General features: G+C 40.7%; 2 protein-coding genes and 1 pseudogene across 2 annotated transcripts in view; 2 read left to right on the forward strand and 1 right to left on the reverse strand.

Annotated features, from left to right (window-relative positions):
- The window catches only part of Dcdc2c (doublecortin domain containing 2C), a 122,863-nt gene extending 115,241 nt beyond the window's left edge, over window positions 1–7,622 (forward strand). Inside the window, exon 10 of the mRNA XM_045143510.1 lies at window positions 7,542–7,622. Within this exon, the coding sequence (XP_044999445.1) occupies window positions 7,542–7,622 (81 nt within the window). The remainder of the gene's footprint in view (window positions 1–7,541) is intronic.
- A 77-nt stretch (window positions 7,623–7,699) lies between these two features.
- Window positions 7,700–8,762, reverse strand: LOC101605026 (annotated as a pseudogene).
- Window positions 8,506–24,887, forward strand: part of LOC123458745 (protein TsetseEP-like) — a 45,590-nt gene continuing 29,208 nt past the window's right edge. The window contains exon 1 of the mRNA XM_045143882.1: window positions 8,506–8,670. The gene's annotated coding sequence lies outside the window, so the exon portion shown is untranslated. The remainder of the gene's footprint in view (window positions 8,671–24,887) is intronic.

Below are 24,887 nucleotides of genomic sequence, written 5' to 3' on the forward strand. Positions count from 1 at the left end.
CATGTCTAGCAGGCAGTTTGGGAGGTTAAGGACGGCAGTCACTGAGTGGGTGGCCCCCTGTGACAACTGCTGATGTCCCATTCCCACCCATGGTGCTGTGCTATGGCCTCTTGTTGGGGACATTGGATTGTATGTGAGTGTCTGCAGATGGCAGCATGGGCTCACACAGCACACAGGGTGCTGTGCTCTGCCCCTCTTCTTACACATCACTGCAGAGGGCAGAATTTTCCTGTGATCCTATGAAGGGGGTAGTGACTAATTTCCATAAAATATGCACATTGGTAAGATAAAATTCATTTAAACATACCTTTCCATCCTATAGCTAAGAAATGGATTTTTGGGGTTGTTTTCAACATTCTGTCTCTAGATGTTTTTCAAGGTAGTTTCTTGTTTCAGCTGTTTAGCCAGGCACAGGGTATGGAAAATCTAAGGCCCAGTCTGCTTGTTCCTGACGTGGTACCTTACCTTCCAGAACTGCAAATGAATGTGGGCTCCAGGACTGATGAGAGGGTGCTGGAGTTCCCCCATGGTCTCTGGTAATTCATGCATCTTGGCACTGAAGTCGGGGAGTTTGTGGGAAGGCAATTTGTCCTCTGGTACCATGTAGTTTTTTTTTTTTTTTTTTTAAGCACTTCAAAAGGAGTTAGGGCATCTAAAAGAGTCAGAAGCCAGCAGCCTCAGAATCTGTCCTTCCTTCCTCATATTATTTCATAGTTGGATTTGAGGGCAGTTTTTTAAAACTTAATTTATTGACAATTTTCACACATCTACATAATGTATTTTGATCATAATCTTCTTCCATTACATTCTCCTTTCTCTCATAACCTGTCCAGTGAACCCTTTCTTTTAAACTAGTCCTCCTAGATTGATGCAATTTTTTTGCCCTCCTCCAACATCTATGATAAGATGTCCAGTTGGACAAAGGTCCAATATTATACAGGTCTTGTATAGGTAATGATAGCTACTCTGAGGTCATGAATGCAAGCACCATTTTGTGTCTGGAAGACAACATTCCAAAGAACATTCCCTTCCTTAGGCTCTTACATTCTTTCTGCCACCTTGGAGGCAGTTTTTATTGAGAGGTGTTGCTGCTTATATCCAGTTGAGTAAGGAGCACTTTCCAACAAATAGCAAAGGTTACATTTAATTTCTTGGGGAACACAGACTAAGGCCATTGCACCAGCATATCAGGTAGTTTAAGGACAAAAGGACCACTGGTTCCCACTGGGATGATACTGGAAAGGGCATGGTTGGTTTTGGGGTGAGTGTGGATGTGTATCTGAATCTGCTCTGCAAAAGCTTTCTGAGTATCCTGTGTTCCTATTGTCACCCATGTGCCTGTGCCTGGTACTGGCTAGAGTCCTGTCTCTCTCACTTGTTGAGAAAATCTTCCAGGTTGCTGGAAGCAGTCATGTGTTAGTAAAGCAATATAAGCCTATGACAGCTGTTTGTAGAGTGCATCACTTGTCTTTTTTACTGAAAACAATAGTGCTGGAATAGTAGCAGACTGATACCCAGTCTATAGTCAGCTCAGATAGTAAGTTATGTTTAAAAGGCCTTTATGGATTTGCTTTGAGTTATCATTGACTGAGTTGTTTCAGCATATACAATCCAGGAGAAGATGCTAGTTACCTTGTATGGCCGTGAGTGAATATGTTATTATGAACAATATCTTAAAATGCATTTCTGATATTTGATCACAGAACTTCTTTTGTTATTTTTTGGATGCTTTATAGAAAAATACATAATATAAACACTTATTTTTACCATTTTGAATATTTAGTTTGTGGATTAATTATATACACAGTATTGAAAAATCATCACGGTGTCTGTTAAAGGACTTCATTCTACCAAGTGTCTGTCCTAAGTATACTCAGTGGTATTTTTGAGATATTCCCAGCCTGGAGGAACTATCCAGATGCAGGTGTTCGGAGGACATCTCCTTAGGCCCCTGCTCAGGAGTTGTAGACAAGGGCATTCATTTTGTTACGGTTTGTGTTAAATCAAAACAAAACATAGAGATACCCTTCTGGGTAACAGTTTCTGATCTCCAAAATGTTAATTGTCTAGTCATGGCAACTCAGACAGTATTTGACACACTAATAATATTTTTCCCATCAAAATGAAGTGCTATTAACATGAATTAATTAACTTGAAAAGCTCTTCTGTGAAATAATAAAACTGAAATGTTTATTCTTTTCTCCATCCCAAATTGTATTCATTGAGCATGTTTTATTTACTCTGGGTGAATACTGTTTGACTCAAAGTAGATTAGAATATTTTCCCATTCTTATTGTGTGATTTGTGTAGGCCTACCGATTGTAAAATGGCACAATGTGTAAGGAACATTTTTAAAAATCTTTGCTACTTTCTAGGTTTATAAAATAATGTGTAAAGATTTTGAAAACATTTAGTTCTTTTCCAAAGGAATATGGGCATTACCAGTAGCATGCTGAAAGCAAACCCACCCACCACTGTCAGGGCTCTTCCAAAATACCTGCATTGCTCACTCCTGGAGACTGCTACAGGCACTCCAGCAGGGTCCTCAGTAGCTGAAGCCTCGTAGATAGGAATGTCAGGTCTTATGTAACTCTCAGTTTCCTGACTTTGAATTGTTAATCTTTTAATAGGTTTTTGGTATTTTTCTACCTTGGAAAAAATTATATAAAAATTTCATGATCATTTTCCTGTATTCACTAAAGAGATGGGTGAAGTGTTTTCTCTCCTTGAGAGCAGACTTCTACTTTCCTGCTCCATTTGTGCTATGCAAACTGCTTGCCTGTCCTCTCTGTGTCCAGCTGTCACCTCTCCACAGCTCCCTGGTGATGCCACCATCCTCTTGGGAGGCTGTGTGTCTTCCTGCATGGGGCTGTAGCAGTGTTTTCTTTGTGCTTTTAGCACCACTCAGTTTCTCTGGGCCCTTTAAAGTCTTTGTGCACCTGAGCCATGGTCTCTGGTTGATTCATGGCTTTTGAAGGAGAAGTGTATGATCAGTTAATGTCATTGTCACCTTTCACATTACCTGGCACACAGGAGTAACTCTTCTTGAATCTGATGGGGAACCTGGAGCTATCAGCTCTTGTGCAGCTATGGGGGCAGCATGGGTCCAGTTAAAGGCCTTTGTATCAGGAAGCTTGGATCTGTCAGAGCCTTGCTGAGAGTGACAGGATTAAAAGCAAAGATGGACATTCTCAAAACTCTACATTATGTGTAAGAAGCCATCATCCTTAAATCATATTTTTCTAGATGAAAATCAAACTTACTGTCTTTGGAAAAATTTTAATAAAGTCAAAAGTTAGCCAAAGTAAGGAAGAAAATATCTGCAGAACTGTTGCAGCTACCTTTTCATTGCTGGGACAAATACCTGACAGAACCAGCTTATGGGAGGAAAGGGTTTACTTCAGGTTTACAAGTTCTAGGAGAAGCCCCATCATAGTGGAAGAACTTGACTCACTTTGGCATCCATCCACAGTAGAGAGACAGAACCAGCACCAGCAAGCACAAGCTGACTCAGGAAACACCTAGTACGGCTGGACTCAAGATCCTGTGCCCAATGACACCACTTGCTCCAGCAGGTCTCCACTTGCTAAACATTTAAGTAGGAAGCTTAATCAAAAATGTTTAAGGATATGGGTGATATACATCTACATTTAAGCTACCAGAGCACAAATAAAAATTTTCCTAATTTACATAGAGCTCATAAATCATTAATACAAAGATATCGCAATAAAAGACAAATGATACAAATATAAAATTCATTGAGTACACAAATTTTAAATTCAAACAAACCCATATCAGTGCTAATTAAAAAAATGCAAATAGTAAACAATGTGTTTGCCCCTTTTAACTAAGATAAATAATGCCTAGCACTTAATACATTTAGATTAAGGATTTATTTTACAATATTTATTTATTTATTTGAGAGAGAGAGTGAGAATAGGCACACCAGGGCCTCTCACCACTGTAAACAAACTTCAGATGCCTGCACCACCTAGTGCATCTGGCTTTACATGGGTCCTGAGGAATCAAACCTGGGTCCTTTGGCTTTGCTGGCAAGTGCCTTAACAGCTAAGCCATTTCTCCAGCCCCTATTTTATAATATTGATATGTAAATATTGATACAGGAAAGCAGTGGTGCTTCTTGTGGTGACATATCAGTGCATTTTAGAAAGGGACTTCTGCTTTCTATGAAATTGTTTTAGTAGCTAGGGCTAGCCCCAAAAGAATTAATTAAAAACAAGAGATATAAACAAACAGCATTCAGTCAATGGGGTTGGCTCATTAATTTGTGCTTCCCCATAGCATGGAAGACAAGAAAACCTTGAAAACAGTAAGGCAGACTGAAACATATTGAAGGGTTCCATATATTAATTAAGCAAAAACAAATCAGTGTGCAACAGAGATGATAAATAGGCTGTATTTTGAGTACAAACATTACATAAGTTACTTTTGTAACCAAAATACAAGATAGAAACAACTTAAGGGGTAAGAGGTTTATTTTGGATCATGATTTTATTATTTATTTATTTATTTATTTGAGAGCGACAGACACAGAGAGAAAGACAGAGGAAGAGGGAGAGAATGGACGCGCCAGGGCTTCCAGCCCCTGCAAATGAACTCCAGACACGTGTGCCCCCTTGTGCATCTGGCTAACGTGGGAACTGGGAAAGCGAGCCTCGAACCGGGGTCCTTAGGCTTCACAGGCAAGCGCTTAACCGCTAAGCCATCTCTCCAGCCCTTGGATCATGATTTTAAAGGGTCTCCATCCATCATGGCAGGAAAGGAAGGCATTGCAGAGTTCATGGTGGACACATCTCATGTCACAGTGGACCAGGAAGCAAAGAGAGGGCTGTAACCAGGGATGTGTATAATCTTCAAAGATCCCCTAGTGATCTGCTTTAGGGAGGCTCTACTTACTTAAGGCTCCACAACCCCACCCCCCCAAAACAGTGTCACCAACTAGGGACCAAAACGCATGAGCCTGTAGGGGAATCTTTGAACATTCAGATCCAAACTATAATAAACATTTAATCTGCTGTACATAGAAACAAAGCATTTATCTTAAGAAAGGTGTAGTGTTCAGTGAAATGGGAGGAATTGGGAGGAATGTGGTTGGTGGTAGGATTAGCAGTCAGAACGGGTTCTGGAGCTGGTGATATTTTTGACAAGAAAGAATTTAACTTGACAGAAGAGGTGAGGGGAATGCAGGGGAGATTAAGAAATTATTTTTAGTAACCTTCTTGCAGATGTTTGATTACTGAATTTTTTTAATATTAGGAAAAAGAAGAGGAGAGGCTTTATGATGAAGATGGTGGAAGAAAGGTTTGTATCAACAACCCGTAGTTTTATGTGTCCCTTTCAGAAGACAGGATACGGCTGGACCCTTACATCCTGTCAGGTGCTCTTTAGGAATGCAAGTTCTGTTAAATATTAGTCTTGCCTCCAGGGTTAGAAGATAAACTCAGAGGGAAAAGAAATACATGACAGCATTTCAGTCAGGAGGGTAGAAGCTGCTGCGGCATTACTTCAGGTTTCCTGAGCAATCATAACAGCTGTACTTCATCTGGGACAATACACCAAGACATGATCGATCACCTGCCTGGGTATGGGTAGGTAGCCAGGCAGTATTTCCACCTATCAGCTCAGCCATACTCTGTCTGAAAAAGGAACAAGGTTTCATGGTTATTAACTTAACGACCAAGTGCTGGTAGTGATTTTTGTCTGAGTATGTAACATTTAACTTGCTTACTTCCTTTACTTCAAGAACATGGAACACACATGGAAATATATGGGAAGGTTACCTAACTGAAACTAACCCAGGAAGGCCACTGGGGCCTGACATCCCTTGACCTAGAGCCAAATGTGGGGTCTATCATTTACCGGTTATGTGGCTTTGGGAACATACCATAAAATCTCACAGGCTCTGTTGAAAGTTTGATTGCTCATTCATAACAAAACCCAAGTCCAGGACTTGAGAGAATAAGAATAAGCCTGCTCAGAGCTGCAGCTTTTCTGCTTATTGATCGACTCTAGAAGAATCCCTACAGAGTCCTGAAGTGGGTACTGCATGCAGGATTATAATGTGCAGACAGCTGTGCAGTAGTGTCAGCCCTGCCATTGATTTGCTAGGAGTCTTTGGGAAGTAATTCAACCTCTCCACACTTTATTACTTCAATCACCAACTAATTTACATGTTTGCAGGCTTATTCAACTCTTAAGAATAAGTGAGACAATGGATTTGAACATTCCTAGAAAGTATGATGTACTTATGTTTAAAACAGTGTTTGTTGTTTGTACTCGTGCTTGGTAATTGAGCATTTGTGTTCCTCCATTTGAAATTAGGCTCTTGGACCTTAACTCCCTGCTAAAATCAGGTCAAACTCTGTTATCTACCATCCTGCTTGCAGGAATTCTGATACTGACTTCCAGTACCTTGGCTGGAAAGACCTGTGTTCACAAATGCCCTAGTCAGTGAAAATAATGACTGGTTTTAATGTCAAACAATTCCTTGAAAAATTTCTTGCTTTTTTGGTATATGTGCTATTTGCTTTCTTAATCAGAAATTTTTGCCATATATGATGTAATGAAAATTTGGATTTGCAGCCAGACCAACTGTTTGAAATAGTTTAACCTCTTTGAGGGAGCCTGTTTCCTTACCTGTGAAACTGGCATAATTTACAAGTTGTGAAGCTGGGTCATGCTTAGAATTACTCATACAGGGCCTTTCTTGGCAGGCAAGGGGTAAATTATAATGATTGCTGGTGTGGCTGCCCTCTGGTTCAGTCCCACACCACAAAGGGCTCAAATCTGAGGAAAACAGTATTAACTTTTATTAATATTTGCATTTTTTCACAGTGTCAGGAACATACAAGGCTTTATATGCAGTGAGCCTTATTATGTTTTTAAACTGAATTTTCTCCTATATCTTATTTTGGTTTTAAAGTAGTATTAAGTCATACACACCATATTAGGATTATTAATAGGAACAGGCAAGCCAATATACCACAGACCATGCCAGAGGCCAGATTCCTCTGTCCAGAGCCTGCTTTTATAGATTCCCTTTGTTATCATTCTTTTTAATGTGATGTACTAAAAGGGTGCTAAAAATCTCTTTAAACAAATGATGGCTGGGCTTGGTGGTGCATTTCTATAAATCTTAGCATGTGGGAGGCTGAGACAGGAGGATTACCAGATCTTTGTTGGTATGGGCTGCATAGTAAGATAATATCTCAAAAGGAAAAAGCAAAAGACACAATGAAGTAGATTAAAATTCCTCCACTGTGAGAGTCAGTGTACTTTGGAATGTTTTTTTTTTTTTTTTTTCTTTCTTCAAGGTAGGGTTTTGATCTAGTCCAGGCTGACGTGGAATTAATTCACTATGTAGTCTCAGGCTGGCCTTGAACTCCAGTGACCCTCCTACCTTGGCCTCCTGAGTGCTGGGACTAAACGTGTGCGCCAAAACACCTAGTTGGAATGTTTTTATATTGACTTGACATGGACTTAAACATTGCTATCAGATTTGCCATTCTTATTAAATGCAGCAGCAGCAGCAGCGACCACTGACAGATATGTGTGCCTGTGTGGAGTTCTCCCAGCACACATCAAAGTATTTCCTCTTCTGACGTAAAAAAATGTTCAAACATGGATTTAAACAGGGTAATTTTACTTTTTTTTTTTTTTGAAACACAATGCTTTTATTGATCTCTTACAAATGTTGCTAGCTAGCGTTACTCTCACTCACGCATCATTTAAAATACAGGTCACTTCTGTAGTTTCAAATGATGTGTCATATAACACACAGAGTTAGAACTAATATGCACCCTGATTAATTATGTAAACTGGCCGTGAGCACTGCCGGGATGACCCTCTGGCTTTCCCTCTCCTCTTTCCTGGATTAACTGTTACTCTCTCTCCAACGGCCTCCCATTAATTGATTATGAATCCTTTCAGCATATCCTCCGAGAGCTCCATGAGTGGCAGTTCTGGAGATGGGAAGTCCAGTGGGGGCGGATCGGGGATTGGAATGCCCTTGGCCTTCCCGGTGTTTGTGGCGAGCTTCTGCCACGAGGAAGAGGCTGCGGATGGCTCTGAGTGGGGTGGGGTGGGGTGGGGGGCTCCACAACTCCGACTTCTCTACCAAGTCGGCGTCCACGTCCAGCTCCTTCTGCACAGCGCCTCTCACCAGTGTGGCCTGGAGCTGTTGTTCTCCCTCAACCTTTCACTCTCGGCCCCAGGAGCTGCAATCTTGGTGGCCTGCTCCTCCGTGATGGTTTTCTCCTCCTTGGGGCTGTGCTGCCGGTACGCGGCGCTGCTGGCTCCCTCTCGCTGAAGTGAAAACAGCAGTGTGTCGGATCCCCGTGGAAGGCCCTGGGCTTCAGGGGGGTGTTTCTCTGTGGAAGCGCTGTGCTTCTGGGCCAGATGGAGGGCCTGGCCCCCGCCGCCCCGCAGAGGGCCCTCGTCTCGCCCGAGCTCCGCTGCGGCCCTCGCACCTCTCCGGGAGGAGCAGCGGCCGTTTCCCGCGGCTCCCCTCCGCAGAGCAGGGACGAGAGCCTGCTCAGACTGGGTCAGCCTCATGGCTTCCGCGGGGGACGCCGGAGCCTTTCAGTGACAGGACAGTGCCTCTCCGTACTTCCCTGCAGCTAACAACCGGTCGGCTGGCCTGCCCTGCTGGTGAGCCAGCGCGGCCTCCTCGGCTGTTGTTCGGTTTCTCAGCCTTCTCCTCTTCCCCTGGCCAAGGCGCACACCCTAGCGCTCGGGGACGAAGCCCGGGCGGCAGCGGCGGCGGCGGCGGGCCGGACCGGGGCCGCTCACCAGGTCGGGCGGCGCGGCCACCACGTCCAGAGGCGCGGCGGCGGGCCGAGGAAGCGCGGCGGGCGGCGACCCGCACAAGCACGCGGCGCTCCTCGGCGAGCCCGGCCCCAGGCCCGCGCGCAGCGCGCCCTTCCTCCGACGCAGCCACGCACGGCCAATTTTACTTCTTGTGTTAGGGAATACTCAGTTTGATTCCTCATGGGGTATATTTTTGTGGTTATAGCAAAAATTGAGACTTAGGAAGAGAAAGAAATAGATGGAATAATTTACCCAATAGAAGATTTGAAAATATGAGGATTTTATATTTTGAATCTAGATGTTGAATTATTCTACTTACATCCTGATTTTGGCTGATGATAACTCTTTAGAACATAACACTAATAAAAGAGCATATCCTGGGTGCCTCTGGGTGTTTGGTATACCATACAATAAGAATGCAGAGAATAGAAGAAGATGGAAAAATAATTGTACAGGTTTTTATAAGTGCTTCAAGATCAAGTATAGAATTTTTATTAAGAATAAGTTTGCTACTAGTTATAAAAAAAGTACCTAATTTAAGATTCTTAGCATTTGCATATATCCTCCAATGACATGGTCTTCTACCTTTGGAGGCACATTGTGTACGTTTATGACAATGCTACATATAATTAATTATATCAAGGCAAATTCTCATCAAATGGAGGAGGTAATATTGAAACCTGTCAAAAATATCACTCGTCAAATGTTTTCAACAATGGAAAAATAACAGTTTTATCTGCCCTTAAAACACTTATATTTCAGTTTATCAGGAGAAGCAAGAGTAAAAAAAATTACCTAGTACTACACAAATAGAACTAATGTTAGCTATTAAATAGATTCCTTGGGATACTTACATGGAAACTTAAAAATATGTATATTATTGTCACTTGTATTTGAAATTTTGATGTCTAAAATTGAAATATTTGGAGTATAATACAGTTATAGAATATCTCTAATCTGATTTGGCAATGAAGATTGTTTCCTTTTTGCACTTTTTTATAGACAAATTTCATAAATGTACATAGTGTATTTTGATCATTATCTCATTACATTACTTTTTCTTTTTTGGCATTTTTAAAGAATTGACAACTTCCATAAGTACAGACAACCATAATAATCCCACCCCCTCCCACATGTTCCCCTTCACAAATCCATTCTCCATCATATCCCCTCCCTTGCTCTGTTAGTCTCTCTTTTATTTTGATATCATCATCTTTTCCTGCTGTTATAAAGGTCTTGTGAAGTTAGTACTAGGCACTGCGAGGCTGTGGATATTGAGGCCTATTTATGTCTGGACAATTGTATTGTAAGCAGTGTTACTCTTCCTTTGGCTCTTACATTTTTTTCTGCCACCTCTACTGCAATGTACCCTGAGCCTTGGAGGGTGTGATAGAGATGTTTCAGGGCTGAACACTCCTCTGTCGTTTCTTCTCAGCACTATAGTGCCTTCTGGGTGTCTCAGTGGTCACCACCATCTGAAAAGAGAAGCTTCTCTAACCAAAAGTGAGGGTAGCTTAATATGTGGATATGAACACTAGGTAAAGTGATTACAGGGAAGTTTGGTGAACATAATGTATGCGTTTAGTCAGACAAGAGCAGGTCTTACACTCCTAATGCTAATGTCCCCCCCCCCTCCCGCCATAGGCTTTTGATTAGGTTATCAGTACCAGGCATGTATTCCCTCCCATAGAGCGGGCCTCCAGTCCAATTTGAGAGCAGTTAGTTTCATTGATTCTTTGTATATTTTTTGGTTTCTATTCCATTAATTTCTGCTCTAATTTTTATTATTTCTTGCCATCTACTGATTTTTGCTTTGCTTTGTTCTTTTTTTCCCCAAGGCCTTAAAGTGAAGCATTAAGTTGTTTACTTGCAACCTTTCTAATTTCTTAATATAGGCGCTTAAAACTATAAAATTTCCTCTTCAGATTGCCTTCATTGTGTCCAAAAGCTTTTGTTATGTTGTGTTCCATTATCATTTTATTTTATGAATTTTTTTGATTTCTTCAGTGACCCATTCATCATTCAGTAGTGTACTGCTTAGTCGCCAGTCTGTAGTTTTTCTTATTGTTGATATGTAATTTAATCCCACTGTGATCAGAGAGAGTACAAGGAATTATTTCAGTTTCCCTGTATTTGTTAAGATTTGCTTTGTGTCCTAAAATATGGTCTATTTTAGAGACTTTTCCATGTGCTGCTGAGAAAAATGTGTATTATGCAGCATTTGGATGAAATGTTCTATAGATGTCTGTTAGGTCCATTTGTTCTATGGCATCATTAATCCAGATGTCTCTCTGTTTATTTTTTGCTGGGCTGATCTGTCAATTGATGAGAGTAGGGTGTTGAAGTCACCCAGTACAATTGTGCTTGTGTTATCTGTGATCTTGAGTCTAATAGTGTTGGTTTGATAAATTTGGGAGCCCCCATGCTAGGTACATATATGTTTAGAATTGTAATGTCTTCCTGTTGAATTTTTCCTTTAATCAGGATAAAGTGACCTTCTTTATTTTTCCTCACTAATGTTGGTTTGAAGTCTATCCTGTCAGATACCAGGATAGCAACTCCTGCTTGTTTCTGAGGCCCATTGGCTTGAAATACTGTTTTTCATCCTTTCACCCTAAGATAGTGTCTCTCTTTTATGGAGAGGTGAGGTTTTTGGAGGCAACAACAAATATCTTGCCTTCTAACCCATTCTAAAAGCCTGTGTTTTTGGTTGGGAGATTGACACCATTGATATTAAGAGTTATTATCAAAATGTATGTATTTATTATTGCCATTCTTCTTATTTTGTAGTGCTTCCAAATTTCCCTTTATTCTCGTTTTAACTGTTATTTGAGTATGTATTATTTTATCCCGTTTCCTCATGTGTGTGCTTTCCTTTTTGCTTTAGTGTGAAGGATCCCTTCAAGCATTTTCTGTAGAGCTGGCTTAGTAGTCATATATTCCTTTAGCCTGTTTTTATTGTGGAATATCCTTATTTCTCCATCAATGTAGATGGATAGCTTTGCTGGATAAAGTAATCTTTGTTGACATTTGTCATCTTTCAAAACTTGGAATCCAATATTCCAAGCCTTTCTTGCTTTTAAAGTTTGTGTTGAGTAATCTGCTGTTATCATGATGGGCTTGCCTTTATAAGTGGCTTTCTGTTCCTCTTTTACTGCTTTCAATAAATTTTCTTTGGTTTTTGTGTTAAAATAGTTTAATCGGTCTTGTCTGTTTGGCATTCTAAAGGCTTCCTGTACCTCTTTTGGAATTGCTTTCCCCCAAATGGGGGAAATTTTCTTCTATGATTTTGTTGAAAACACCTATTATGCCTTTAGATTGAAATTCTTCTCCTTCTACTATACCCTGAATTCTTATATTTGATCTTTTCATAGTATCCCCAGATATCTTGAAATTTCCACTCATACCTTTCTATTAGCTTGTCTTTCTCTTTGTTGGACTGCATTAGATCTGCCACCTGCTCTTCTAGTTTAGACATTCCATTCTTTCTTTCATCCATTCTATTGGTGGGACTTTATGCAGAATTTTTTTGACTTACTGTGTTTTACATTTCTAGTGTTTCTGATTGGTTTTTCTTCAGTATTTCTATTTCCTTACTCATCTTGTATTGACCTCCTTGTTTCATTAAATTGGTTTCCTGTGTTTTCCTTCAGGAGTTTGTTTTATTCTCTGATTCCTTTGAATGTAGCTATAATCATTCTTTTGGAATCTTTGTCAGGCATTTCATCTAAGGCAGTCTCACTGGAGGTCATTTTTGGTGGATTTATAGTTTTTGGTGGAATTATATTGTCTTGATTTTTTGTATTTCTTGTATTGTAGAGATTTTTTCATCTTGAGTTAATTTGATGCTTGGATTTTCTAATTATCTGCAATATTCTTAGACATGTAAGTCTGATGTTATGTATCTTCAGGGTAGGAGCTTAAGGTGCAGGTGTGGCTCTTATATGACTTACAGAGTAACATCAGAAGTGACCCTACATGTTGGGTTTTCCTGCTTTGGAAGTATTCCAGTAGGCTGGGTAGAGTAAGATACAGGCAAATTCTTGCATTCAACTGAGGAATATACACATTGAGTTAAAACCAGCACAAAGTGTGTATATATATATATATATATATATATATATATATATATATATATATATATAAAAGCAAGAGTGAACATTAAAACAAATCAGTAATCTTGCAAATTCTAAATCCCTAAGAGTGTGTGTTGCTCCATACTCTTAATCCTGTAAACTGGGAGGCTGAGATCTCTTTTCTTTAAAGGAATCCAGGTCAGCCTGCTCCCTGTGAGACCTTGTCTCCAAAAATGATAGAAGAAGAAGACAAAGGTACTATAAATCAGGAAGCAACAAAGGATGAGCTAAACATACAGCTTAGTCAAGAAAGCCAAAGCTGATCGATCACCTATCAAATATAGCCCATTACCTGCCTTGGCCTGGAAGGTGAGATTAGCACTTACAATGCAGGCCTATATACCAGTCTTTGAGACAAGTACCAATCCAGTTTAAGTAGGCCATGTTACTTTTTCACATGGCTTTGGTCTCATCTATGCTGTGTGCCCACTTGTGTACCTACCTCTTTACTGCATTAGGCTCGCTGAGTTGGTGGGTCAGCTGCTCTGATCACCTGTGCTGGGTACTGTGTAGCTGAGTTCCTTTCCCCAGGTCTCCAGTGGTTGCCTGCCTTGGTGGTTGGGGGAGGGAGGTTGTGGAGGATGCCTGAAGTTGTACTGGAGCTGCATAGCTGGTCCCTGCTTTCTTATCCTTCAGGTTTCTTGAGTTTGTGAGAAGGCTGGTGTTAATCAGTTTTGTGCTCAGCAAATACAGTCAATTTGGTACCATTGTTAGAGTCATCCATGTCCTACCCCTTCCCTCTGGCCCCTCCCTATTGAGGTATATGGGTCATGCATTCTGGAGTTAGCCCATAGTTATGAGTAGGATAAATGTCTCTGCATACATGACCCAACATGTGGCTCTGCCATTCTTTCTACCCCCTCTTCTACAAAATTTTCCTGAGCCATGTTGGGTTCATTTTTGGTTTGCTTCAGTGATGAGATGTTGTGATCCTCTGAGTCTCTGGAAATCTGATTTGGTAGTATTTATTTATTTGAGAGAGAGAGAGAGAGTGAGAGCAAGAGAGAGGGAGAGGGAGAGAGAGAGGGGGAGAGAGAGAGAATATATATACTCAGTCCTCCTACCACTGCAAACAACATCAAGATGCATGTGCTACCTAGTGCATCTGACTTTATGTGGGTAGTGGGGAATTGAACCTAGGCTGTCAGGCATTGCAAGCAAGTTCCTTTAACCACTGAGCCATCTCTCTAGCCCAACATTGTTATTTTATTTAAAAAATCATGTTTTCTTTTGACTGTTAATTTTTTTATTATGACCCCACCTGAAACCATATTGTGCTTGGGGATGATTCACTGGGAACTCAGACATCACCAGACTGTGGAGGGCATTGATGGAGGCAGGAACTGCACAATACTGTGTCTCTTGCCAGAGGCTCTCAGGGTCTGAGGAGCAATGTGCTTCATGCCAGAGTCTATCCATGCCTAAGCTAGCATTAGGTAAAGAAAGTGAGTGTTGCATGTACTCCCAGCTACAAAAGTGTGATAAAGCAGTGAGAACTTTTTATGGTAGATAATCAGAGTAGTGATTTATATCTATTAACATAAGTAATATTGAAATGTTTTAATGTATTTAGTGGTAAGCTCAGAACATTAGACAGTTTCCTTCCCTATCAGCTTCTGTTGCAAACACCATGTAAGCATCTTACTGAAATAAAATACATGTGTGAATCTGTTAACAGTTTTCTCCCTTGTATGCCTTATCAGTCATTCAGGAGAGAGTTTTCATTTAATTAATATTGCCATAAATGCCAATAAAACCAGGCATTTTCGTTTTGATTTGGCATTGTCTCTGACTCAGAATTTTTGTGACAAAATGAAAATGGCATTGATTTTTTAATTGATTTTTTTTAAATCTATTGCCTGTCCACAATCCTTACTGATTTTTTTCTTTATTATCCTGATGCCACTCTGTCACCACAACTAAGTATTTTAATGCTTTCCTAAGAGACAGGGTCAATATTGATTGATACTGGAGTCTTGAAAGCTAAGTGTAAGTGATCGGTAATGCTAAGTGGGATCCTGGGGAATTAAATATTAAGTGATGAAACTTTCAGAGAATTTCATGATTATAGAAAAATAAAACCTAAATTCCCCTCTATATAAAAGATCTGATGGTATTCAAGTAAAAAGAGAAAGATTTCCACATTTATCCAGAGAGGCTACCTCACCTTTAACTTGGTTGCAGTTGCACATTTGTGAGCATCTATCAATAGCACAGGTCATATTGTGGGCTCTGTGGAGACTGTCATTTATGCATTGAGGTTTTAGAAATCAGCAAACTGCAGCTGGAGATGTAATGCCTCTAGATGGACATAGAGGTGTATTGGGTAGAAAGATCCCTGCTTGCAGACCAGTTCTCCCCACCATTCCTGGCATCTTGAAGCTCTGTACTTTATGTTTGGTGTCTAGCTGAAGGCTCAAATTCTCATGAGCTCTTCTATTCCTCAGAACACCCCAACTCCCTTGTCAGTTATCAGTGGGGCTCAGTGATCTTGGTGCATCCCCTAGCTGTATGTCTTTGCTTTCTAAGGCCAAACAATGACTCCATTCCTAGTTTCTACCTTAGGCTCCCCTACATCTTTCTTCCCTAAGCCATTGTCTTTGTGCTGGTGGAGATAGCACTCCATGGCAGTGGTGCCCTGAACTCTCTATGACTCTTAAATGTGTTCCTTTTGTGGTTGTTGACCCTGATACTGGGAAAGGTAAGAGTGATCCAGAAGCTCGGGTAAGTGTCTGTGTGTCATCTACCTTTACTTAGCAATGTATTTTCTCATTTACCAGTTGTCCGAGTATTATGTTAAAGAAAATTGACTTTAAGATCATGAACAAGAATTTGTGTGTGTGTGTGTGTGTGTGTGTGTACAAATGCATCCCATGAGTGTGTGAATGTGTGTGTGTAGATGTGTGTGTGTAGAGGCTGGAGAAGAATGTAGGTGTCATTCTGTTATCATTCACCCACATGTTTCCTTGTGATAAGTGTCTCCTTCAACCTAGAGCTGCTGTCAGAGAGCCCCAGAGATTCTTTAGTCTCCACCCCCACATTCTGTGGTTGCAGATGTGTATGCCCATGCCCAGCTTATTATTTGGATTCTGGGAAGTTGAACTTGGTGGTCTCTGGCCCAGGAGACCTGATGCTTGAGCAACAAGTTCTCTTGATTGATGAACCATTTCCTCAGCCCATGAACAAAATTCCTACTTCAGGCCCTCTGCTGGGACATAGGACACAGGGATCTTGTGTGAGCAAACTTAATTAAATACACTAGTGTGGTGCTTTCATGGGGTAGGAGCAGACTGAAGTACATTGTGGAACTTTATACCTAGCAGGAGGCCAGGAAGCAGATGTGATCCTCTTCATCCTCCTTGGCATGGCTTGCTGGTCCTCTCAGAAGTCTGTATGTCCCTCTACCTAGCATGTGGACTGTCATATCTGTTTTTGTTCTGGATGGATGGTCATTCTATCATATTTCTGCTGGCCCCAGAATGACAGGTTTTTACAAAAATGTGGCTATTCAAAGCGTAAACCATTGCTCACAGCAGAAAAACAATTGTTTGTACTTACTTGGTTTTTTTGTACATGGTATGTAGAGATGCTATCTACAACTAAAGTGTCTAAATTAGTTTAAGGAACAAACTTGGTATATTTACAATATTTCCATAAGGCACCAAACAAGCTGGAGTATAGGTTTGTATAATGTAGACATAGCCATGAATCCAATTTTTGGATGCAAAAGGTGATATTTCCTACTTTGATTTACAAGAAGACTTCTGAGAAGTCTTGATTGGCTATCTATTCCACACTGTATGGAAGTACTGCTAGGGAAATTTATTATTTAGTCACTCTAAATTGACAGCCATATTTTTGAGTGAAAAATATCTTTTCCCATGATAGTTTAGAGGAAAGAAAATCACAAATGTGAAAAGGAAAGTTTCTTAGGGGACCAGGGTGCTTTGATGTTGTTTGGGGGTGTTTTTTAAAAATGTGAACTTAAGGTTTTATTATTTCCTGTCATTCTGTGTATACCATTAATTTCTGATCCATATTAATTTAAAAACCTTTGCCACTTAAGACAATTTTCCTGAAATTCATAGGGTAATATTTCTTAAAATTCATCTGTACAGCAATTACTTTAGAACTCCAATGATTAAAGTCAAAGAATTTAAAAGGAATAAAGTTTCCAAGTGATTTTTTTAATGATGTAAAATAAAACAACAGGTAAAATATTTACCTTTGTTTCCATTCCATATATCTTTCATGGACCAGGAAGAGTTTCCCAGGAATAGGAAGAGATGAGAGTAAATAGGGGCCCCACACTGCTAAGCTTGTTGTTCTGATTGCCAAGGGGAGCTGGAGGCTTTTGTGCAGTGGTTGTGGGACCTACTCAGGCAGGGCATTTATGTCTTGTTCGTTCATTTGCAAGGTTGTGTGTATGATATTTGAAATACAGACATCCAGGACAATGCAAAAATTAGAGTTATATGCAAAGCTTGTATTTTCTTCTTTTAAATAGAAGAGGTAAGAAAAGATAGGATTTTAAAAGAAGTTGTGATATATCAAGATACATTATTTATACCTTGGCTAATATTCAGTCATGCATTTTATCAGTTAATACTGTAGGCACAAAAAGCATATAAGCTTTGTTAACCACAGGTGTACTTTGGGTTAAGTGAAAATGCTTCACCTGCTCAAGACACTGCGGCTGATAACTGAGGTGGTGATAGATAGGGCTCAGAGTCTCAGGGTCCCTGAGATTAAGACCTCCCAAGCCACATGTGCCCTGGGAAAGATTCTGCTATAGTCCTCTCACATGACTGTAGACAAAGTGGAAACATCTTAAATTTCAACACTGTAATTTAAAAATTCTTAGTAATTTTCTTGTCTAAATGAAAACATGACAATTTCAGATGCTCAGTGTATATGTCGTCTCAGTTCAGTGTCCACACAGGAGTACCTGCCTGGCAAATTCTCATGTGGTGAGATGTGGACCTGGTATCACCAGGCTTCTAGGAATCAAAGGCTGGGCCACAGGCAGCAGTGTACTGAAGGGAGGCCAGCTTACATGAAGGGACTTACAGCATGTTTCAAATGCAAAGATTCCCCTATTGAGTGATGTTAACATTTTTCTTTTTAGAAGGCAGGGTGTCATTGTAGCTCAGGATGACCTGGAACTCACTCTGTAACCCTAAGATAGCCTTGAACTCATGGGGATCTTCTTGTTAACCTCCTGAGTGCTCGCATCAAAGGTGTATGCTGACATACCTGGCTCATCTTTTTATTTTTTCAAACTTTTATTAACAATTTTATAAATGTATATAATGTATTTTGATCATATGCTTCTCTCATTACCCTCTTTTGCCCTCCTCCCCTACTCCCTTGCCATTGACTCCCGCCTTTTCAGCTAGTACATTGTCGTTTTTGATATCTTTTTTCTCTCCTCCATCACGCATGACAGAACGTGGATGAGCTCAACAGTGTACAGGTCTGGTACAGGTAATGACGGCTGCTGTGAGGTCATGAAGCAGTGGACAGTTCAAGTCCAGAAGATAGCATTTTGAAGCACCCTTCCCCTCCTCTTACTCTTAATTCTTTTCTCTTTCCTTTTCTGCACTGTTCCCTGAGTATTGCATGGTGACTATAGATGGACTTTTGGCGGGGGGTTGGGGGGGGAGTGACACAGATGCCTTATTTAGCACTGATCACTCAATAGTCTACTTATTTTTAGCATTTTGATGAGTTTTGTGTCACCCAGTGGTCACTGCCATCTGCAAAAAATAGTTTTTCTGACAAAAGTTGAGAAGCAGCACTAAACTATGGATAAATATAGAGAGGACAGTCATGTTAAATTCAAATTAAAATCAGATTTAAACATAAAATTAAAAGCCAGGCATGGTGGCACACGCCTTTAATCCCAGCACTCGGGAGGCAGAAATAGGAGGATTGCCATGAGTTCGAGGCCACCCTGAGACTCCATAGTGAATTTCAGGTCAGCCTGGGCTAGAGTGAGACCCTATCTCGAAAACAAAACAAAAATAAAATTAAAAGCTGCCTAAGCAGGTAAAAGAAACAGTAAAATCACATTGTAGAGATTATTTCTGCAAAATGGTGAGTGTGGGAGTGTTAATTGCATTAATTTAGGCCTTGGAGGTTTGAGGTTGTCATGAAATAAGGTGACAGGCTTCTATGGTACCACTGGAACTGAAACATAGGCATTGTCTGCATTATCTGATCTGCATTATCTGGTGTTCAGGGTGGATTCCATGGCACTCTGTGTCAGATTTTTGATAAATGCATTAGAGTAATGATCCTCAAACATTATTCTCAGGAACCCTTTAATCCTTGTAAATATTATTGAAGACCCCAAGAGCTTTTGTTTGTGTGGTTATGTCTGTCAATATTTACTGCATTAAGAGAAAGTGAACTGGTTGAAAGGCTGAGCTAGGAGGATTCAAGTTCAGGACTAGCCTGAACTACAGGATGAATTCAAGGCCAATGTGGGCAACTTAGACCCTGTTTCAAAATAAAAATTTTAAAGATCTGACTGTGTAGAACAGTGGCAGAACATTTGTCTAGAATGAGTGAGGCACTAGATCCAATCCCCAGTAGCACAAACAAAACAAAACAAAACAAAACAAAACAAAACAAAACAAAACAAAACAAAACAAAACGAAAGAACCTGACAAATTTAACAAGATATACCTACTGATGTATTTAAAAACAGCTATAGCCACATTTCCTATCAGTAACAGGTTTTATGAAAAACAATTCCATTTTTCAAAACAAAATCAGTAAGAACAGAGGTATTGTTTTATATTTTGGCAAGGCTCTTTGGCTCACACAAAAGCAGCTATTTCTCATGTCTCCTGCCTCCATCTTTCTGTGTGCTACTTTGGTTGAAGTAGCTGGATAAGTCCCAGCCTCATACATATATGTCCTTGGAAGAGAGAGGAATCTTGTAAGGAGCCTTTCAGATGCCTGCATCTTCTTTGGTGCCACACTCTAACTTGACAAGTAACAGTTAATGTAGCTTAGGATAGCCTCAAACTCAATACATAGCTGAGGATAACCTTGAACGTCCTGTCTTATCCTTCTGAGTGCTAGGATTGCAGGCATGTGCCACACACCAGTGCTGGGGATGGAACACAGACCTCTGTTCATGGTAGAAAGGCACTCTACCATTGAATCATCTCCCCTGCCCGGCAAGTGACCGTTTCTTAGAGGTTAGGTGCAGAGTGAGTAGAAAACCATACTCGTAAGCATTGTTCTCTGTGTCATTATTGACATCCAGTGTTCAATCTTGTGTTTTTACTTCTGCGTTATTTTGTATCTTGGTGCATTAGTCATTTGGAAAGTACTGGCTCAGTGAGCCATGACAGTAAAAACACATCAATTGTAAAAGCACACAAATTAGTATTTACTTCAATAATCTTTTAATTTTGAGAAGCCAACATGAATAGTTTGGAAATTTTGATTTGTTTTGAATGTTCAAACTTTATTATTGGGTTTAAACACTGTCGGTTTTCATTGATGTTTTAGCCTCATTTTGTTCAACAAAAATGTCCAGGAATGGATGAAGGTAGATAAGAACAGAAGAGTGGTTTGTCATTCATGCCTTCAGCTAGGACATATCCCATAAGCCAACTGGCTAGCTTGGCTTGCAACTCACTCATGTGGCTTTTCTTGAGATGATAGAGTGTTTGGCTGTGTGGCAGAGACTATGTGAACCTTGTACTTACTTCCACAGTGTTGTAGTCAGCTCCACGCTGCCAGGATGAACTTCTGAACCAGACAGTTTATGGGAGGAAGGGATTTATTTGAAGCTGACAGACCTAGGGGAAGTTCCATAATAGAGAAAGAATCTGCCCCCCTTTCACAGATCCAAAAGAGTTAACAGAACAAAACACCCAGCACCACCAGCACCAGGAGGACCCCCAGAGCTCACTCTGCATACTTTAGGCTGGAATTCAGGTTCACCCTCAGTGGCATGCTCACCCCCTATAGTAGGAGTCTGGCTGCAGACAGTAACAGCTAAGTCTGGGTGGGGCGGGCATACATTTAAATTACCATATTCCACTCCTGGCTCCCAATAGACCTCATATTATAAATTGCTTTCAGTCCAACTTTAAAGGTACCCATAATCTTTACCAACTTTAAGAGTCTTTCAAAATGCCAAGTCTTATCTGAGATTTAAGATTGTTTAACTGTGAGTCCTATAAAATCAAACAAGTTACATACTTTCAACATATAATGACACAAAACATTTACATTTCTATAAGGCATAACAAGGAAAGGCTTGACCAATGCAAAGTCAACAACCATTAGGCAAACATCAAGCACTTGTAATTCACGGCCAACATCTGGCAGTCTCTGGATTTTTCAGTTCTGCCCCTCCATCTGGGCTGAGCAGCCCAGGAAAACTTCACCCTGAGCCAGTAGTGCTCCACTGGTAGCCCTTGCATATTCCTGGTGTATCCAAAATATCTTTGGGTCTCCACTGCAAAACACAGTCTATCCTCCCACAGCTTCCCTGGCCTATCAGGGTCATCGTGCACTACCTCATATACCATGTCTTTGTGGTGGCTCTTGGAACCTTGTGGACTTCATGACCCACTGCATGCATTTTCCATTCTTCTAAAATCAATACAAGATATGAAGGACACAGGCAATGTTGTTAATCCAGGGTCAAAGTAAATTGTGACCTTGAAGAGATTTCTTCTTTTATAGAAGAGTTTGCATTTTTACCATTCCTGGGTGGAATCACCTCAGGCATCCTTCCATTGTTTCAACTTAAGGCAGTTGGGACATCCTTAATCATGGTAATATCTCTAACAATTGCAGCTTTAATATTTAGTCTCAGTGCCAGTAACCTTAAATTGTATGAATTTTTCCAACTTTATATGTTGAATTTCTCAGTTCTTTATCTTGTGCAAAGCATATCATTACTTTCAAATTCTGCCTTGATCAAACTCTCTGGGCATGGGCAGCAGAATGAAGCCAGCCTTTATGCCAGTAGCCCAGTTCTAACAAAGTTCTCAGTATTCCTTCCCCTCTGAAATTTCATAAGGAAAGCCTGCAAATACATTTCTCTCTTCACTTATTGTTTTCAAACTCTCACCAGAGTAGCCCATAAAACTTGGCTAACTGCTCTGGAAGGTGTCTTCAGTTGTAAGTTACCAAGTTCTGTCCTATTCCTCAAGCACAAAAGTTACAAAAGATTAAAAGCTACAAGATGAGATTCATCACACAGCAACCATCCACTCTCTGTTACTAATTTCTGTTGCAGTTAGCTCCATGCTGCCGGGACTTCCAAACCAGACACAGCTTATTGGGGGAAAGGATTTATTTGAAGCTGATAGATCCAGGGAAAGTTCCATAGTGCAAAAGAATCTGCCTGCCTTTCACATATCCAAACAGAGAGACACAGGTAAACAGCCAGCACCATAAGCAAGAGCACAAACTTGCAGCAGCATGACCCCCAGAGCTCACTGTGCATACCCAGTGACCAGAGCAGCCAGATTCTACCTGCTAGGGGACTGAAGTTTCAAACTTAGTAATACCTAAGTCTATGGGTTATACATTTAAATTACTATACACAGAATACTAAAAGGCCCCATGGAAAGTTTTTCTTTTTTTTGAGGTTGGGTTTCACTCTACCCCAGGCTAACCTTGGAAGTCACTGTAGTTCCAAGGTGGTCTTGAACTCACAGTAACCCTCCTACCACCTCTGCCTTCTGAGTACTGGGGTTAAAGGTGTGTGCCACCAGGTCTTGCAAGGACCTGAATTTGAATTCCTAGCACCCAGGTAAAATGCGATGCATGATGGCACATACCTTTATAATAATAATGCTTGGGAGGAGGAGAAAACAGGAAGATCCTTGGGACTTACTGACTGGCTAATTCTGCCAAATTCTTGATTTCTGGGTTCAATGATAGATGAGACCCTGTCTCATAAATATAAAGTGGAGAGCACAGACATACAACAATGACCTCTGGCACACATATACATGCACTAGCACAATGTGCATCCACATGCATACATGTGTGTGCAACACACACAAAATTAAGAAAGACATCTCTAAAAGTATGATAAGACTCTGACAGTAAGTTCAGTTTCAGTTGTGGGACCTCCCATTGTCCCATTCTCTTTTGGAAGGCCATTCCTAAATGAAGCCTCTAACAACATGATTCTGGCAGACCTTCATTAGCTAGTAGTGCTTCCACTTTGGTTTGTGGGAGCCCTGTACTTCCTCTTTGTTGTGCCACAAAACCATCCTAAACACCTCTGACACCTGTGGTCGTCTCTTTCCATGGGGGTACCGTTCAGACACATCCCAAGGGGTGCATGTTGTCTCTCCACTTTGCTGCATCCCATTTGCAGCTATCACAAGCACTTGATACACAGTTTCAGCATGGCTGCTCCAGGTACCTGTTCACTGCCATGACTCTGATCACACACTTCTGACTCACCGTGGCAGTGATGCCTTCTGTTTTGTGCCATTAATTGTATCACTGCCCTGTTTAGATCCTCTATTGTCCCTGCCCACTCTGGCCTTTTCTGTGACACCACACTGGCCCCTTCAGTTTTCAGTAGTTTCCAAAGTCCTGCAAAACAGTCCGTGTTTACACACTTAATACCAGTTTTGTACCATATCATGTGACAGGCAGTGTTATGAAAGTCCCTTTATGTGATTGTACACTTCTGTAGGTCCAAAGCCACACCAGTATTTCCCTAGTTACCCTTAATATTGACTACCTTGCCTGGCAGACCCTTGGGAGGATGGGAGGTGCTCAGCAGACAGTTGGTGATTGTTGATACTTGACACTTCCAGGAGACATTTAAACAAGGACCAAATGCTCCTTATCTTATGGTCATTGGCTCTGAATTTTTTTCTCTTTTAATAAAGAGCTCTGGGGCTGGTTAGAAGCAATTGCTTGCAAAGCTTGCTGGCTCAGGCTCAGTCCCCCAGTATCTGTTGGACATAGGTAGTACCCACTTAAAGCCAGATACACAAAGTGATGCATGTAGTAGAGTTTGCTCACATTGGCAAGAAGCCCTGGAACTCTTCGTTTTTTTCCCTCTTTCTCAAATAAATAAAAATATTTAAAAAGGATCTCTGTGTTCCTGCCACCTTCCTTTGTGACTAATATGTTGAAAAACTGTTCCTTATTTTGTTTCATGCCTTGATCTTTATTTTACTTTTGGCTTTTCCTTCTTATTCTTTTAAATTCTCTTATCTTTAAAGTTTTTTCAAAATTTAATTAATTTGAGAGAGACAGAGACAGGGAGAGAGAGAATGGGCATGCCAGGGCCTCTAGTCACTGCAAATAAACTAGATGCATGTGCCACGTTGTGCATGTAGATTTATGTCAGTCCTGGGGAATTGAATGCAGATCCTTAGGCTTTACAGGCAAGAGCCTTAACCACTAAGCCATCTCTCCAGCCCCTTTTTAAATTTTTTAAAATTTAATTTATTTAAAAAAAATCAAGTTCGGGCTGGAGAGATGGCTTAGCAGTTAAGCACTTGCCTGTGACGCCTAAGGACCCTGGTTCGAGGCTCCATTCCCCAGAACCCACGTTAGCCAGATGCACAAGGGGGGGCACGTGTGTCTGGAGTTTGTTTGCAGTGGCTGGAAGCCCTGGCGTGCCCATTCTCTATTTGCCTCTTTCTTCCTCTGTCACTTTCAAATAAATAAATAAAAATAAACCAAAAAAATTTAAAAAATCAAGTTCTTTTCTAATTTAATGTTTTGATGTGTATGTATGTGTGAGTGTGTGCGTGCGTGCACCATAGCATATACATATGTGTAGAGGTCCAAGGTGTTGTTTGCCACTGTGAATGTCAGACAAACTGGTCTGTGATCTTTTGTATTCTCCTGACTTGGCATCCCTCCTAATTCTGTATGTATGCTAGGATTACAGATATATAA

This window comes from Jaculus jaculus, chromosome 2, assembly GCF_020740685.1.
Source record: "Jaculus jaculus isolate mJacJac1 chromosome 2, mJacJac1.mat.Y.cur, whole genome shotgun sequence".
NCBI classification, from domain to species: domain Eukaryota; kingdom Metazoa; phylum Chordata; class Mammalia; order Rodentia; family Dipodidae; genus Jaculus; species Jaculus jaculus.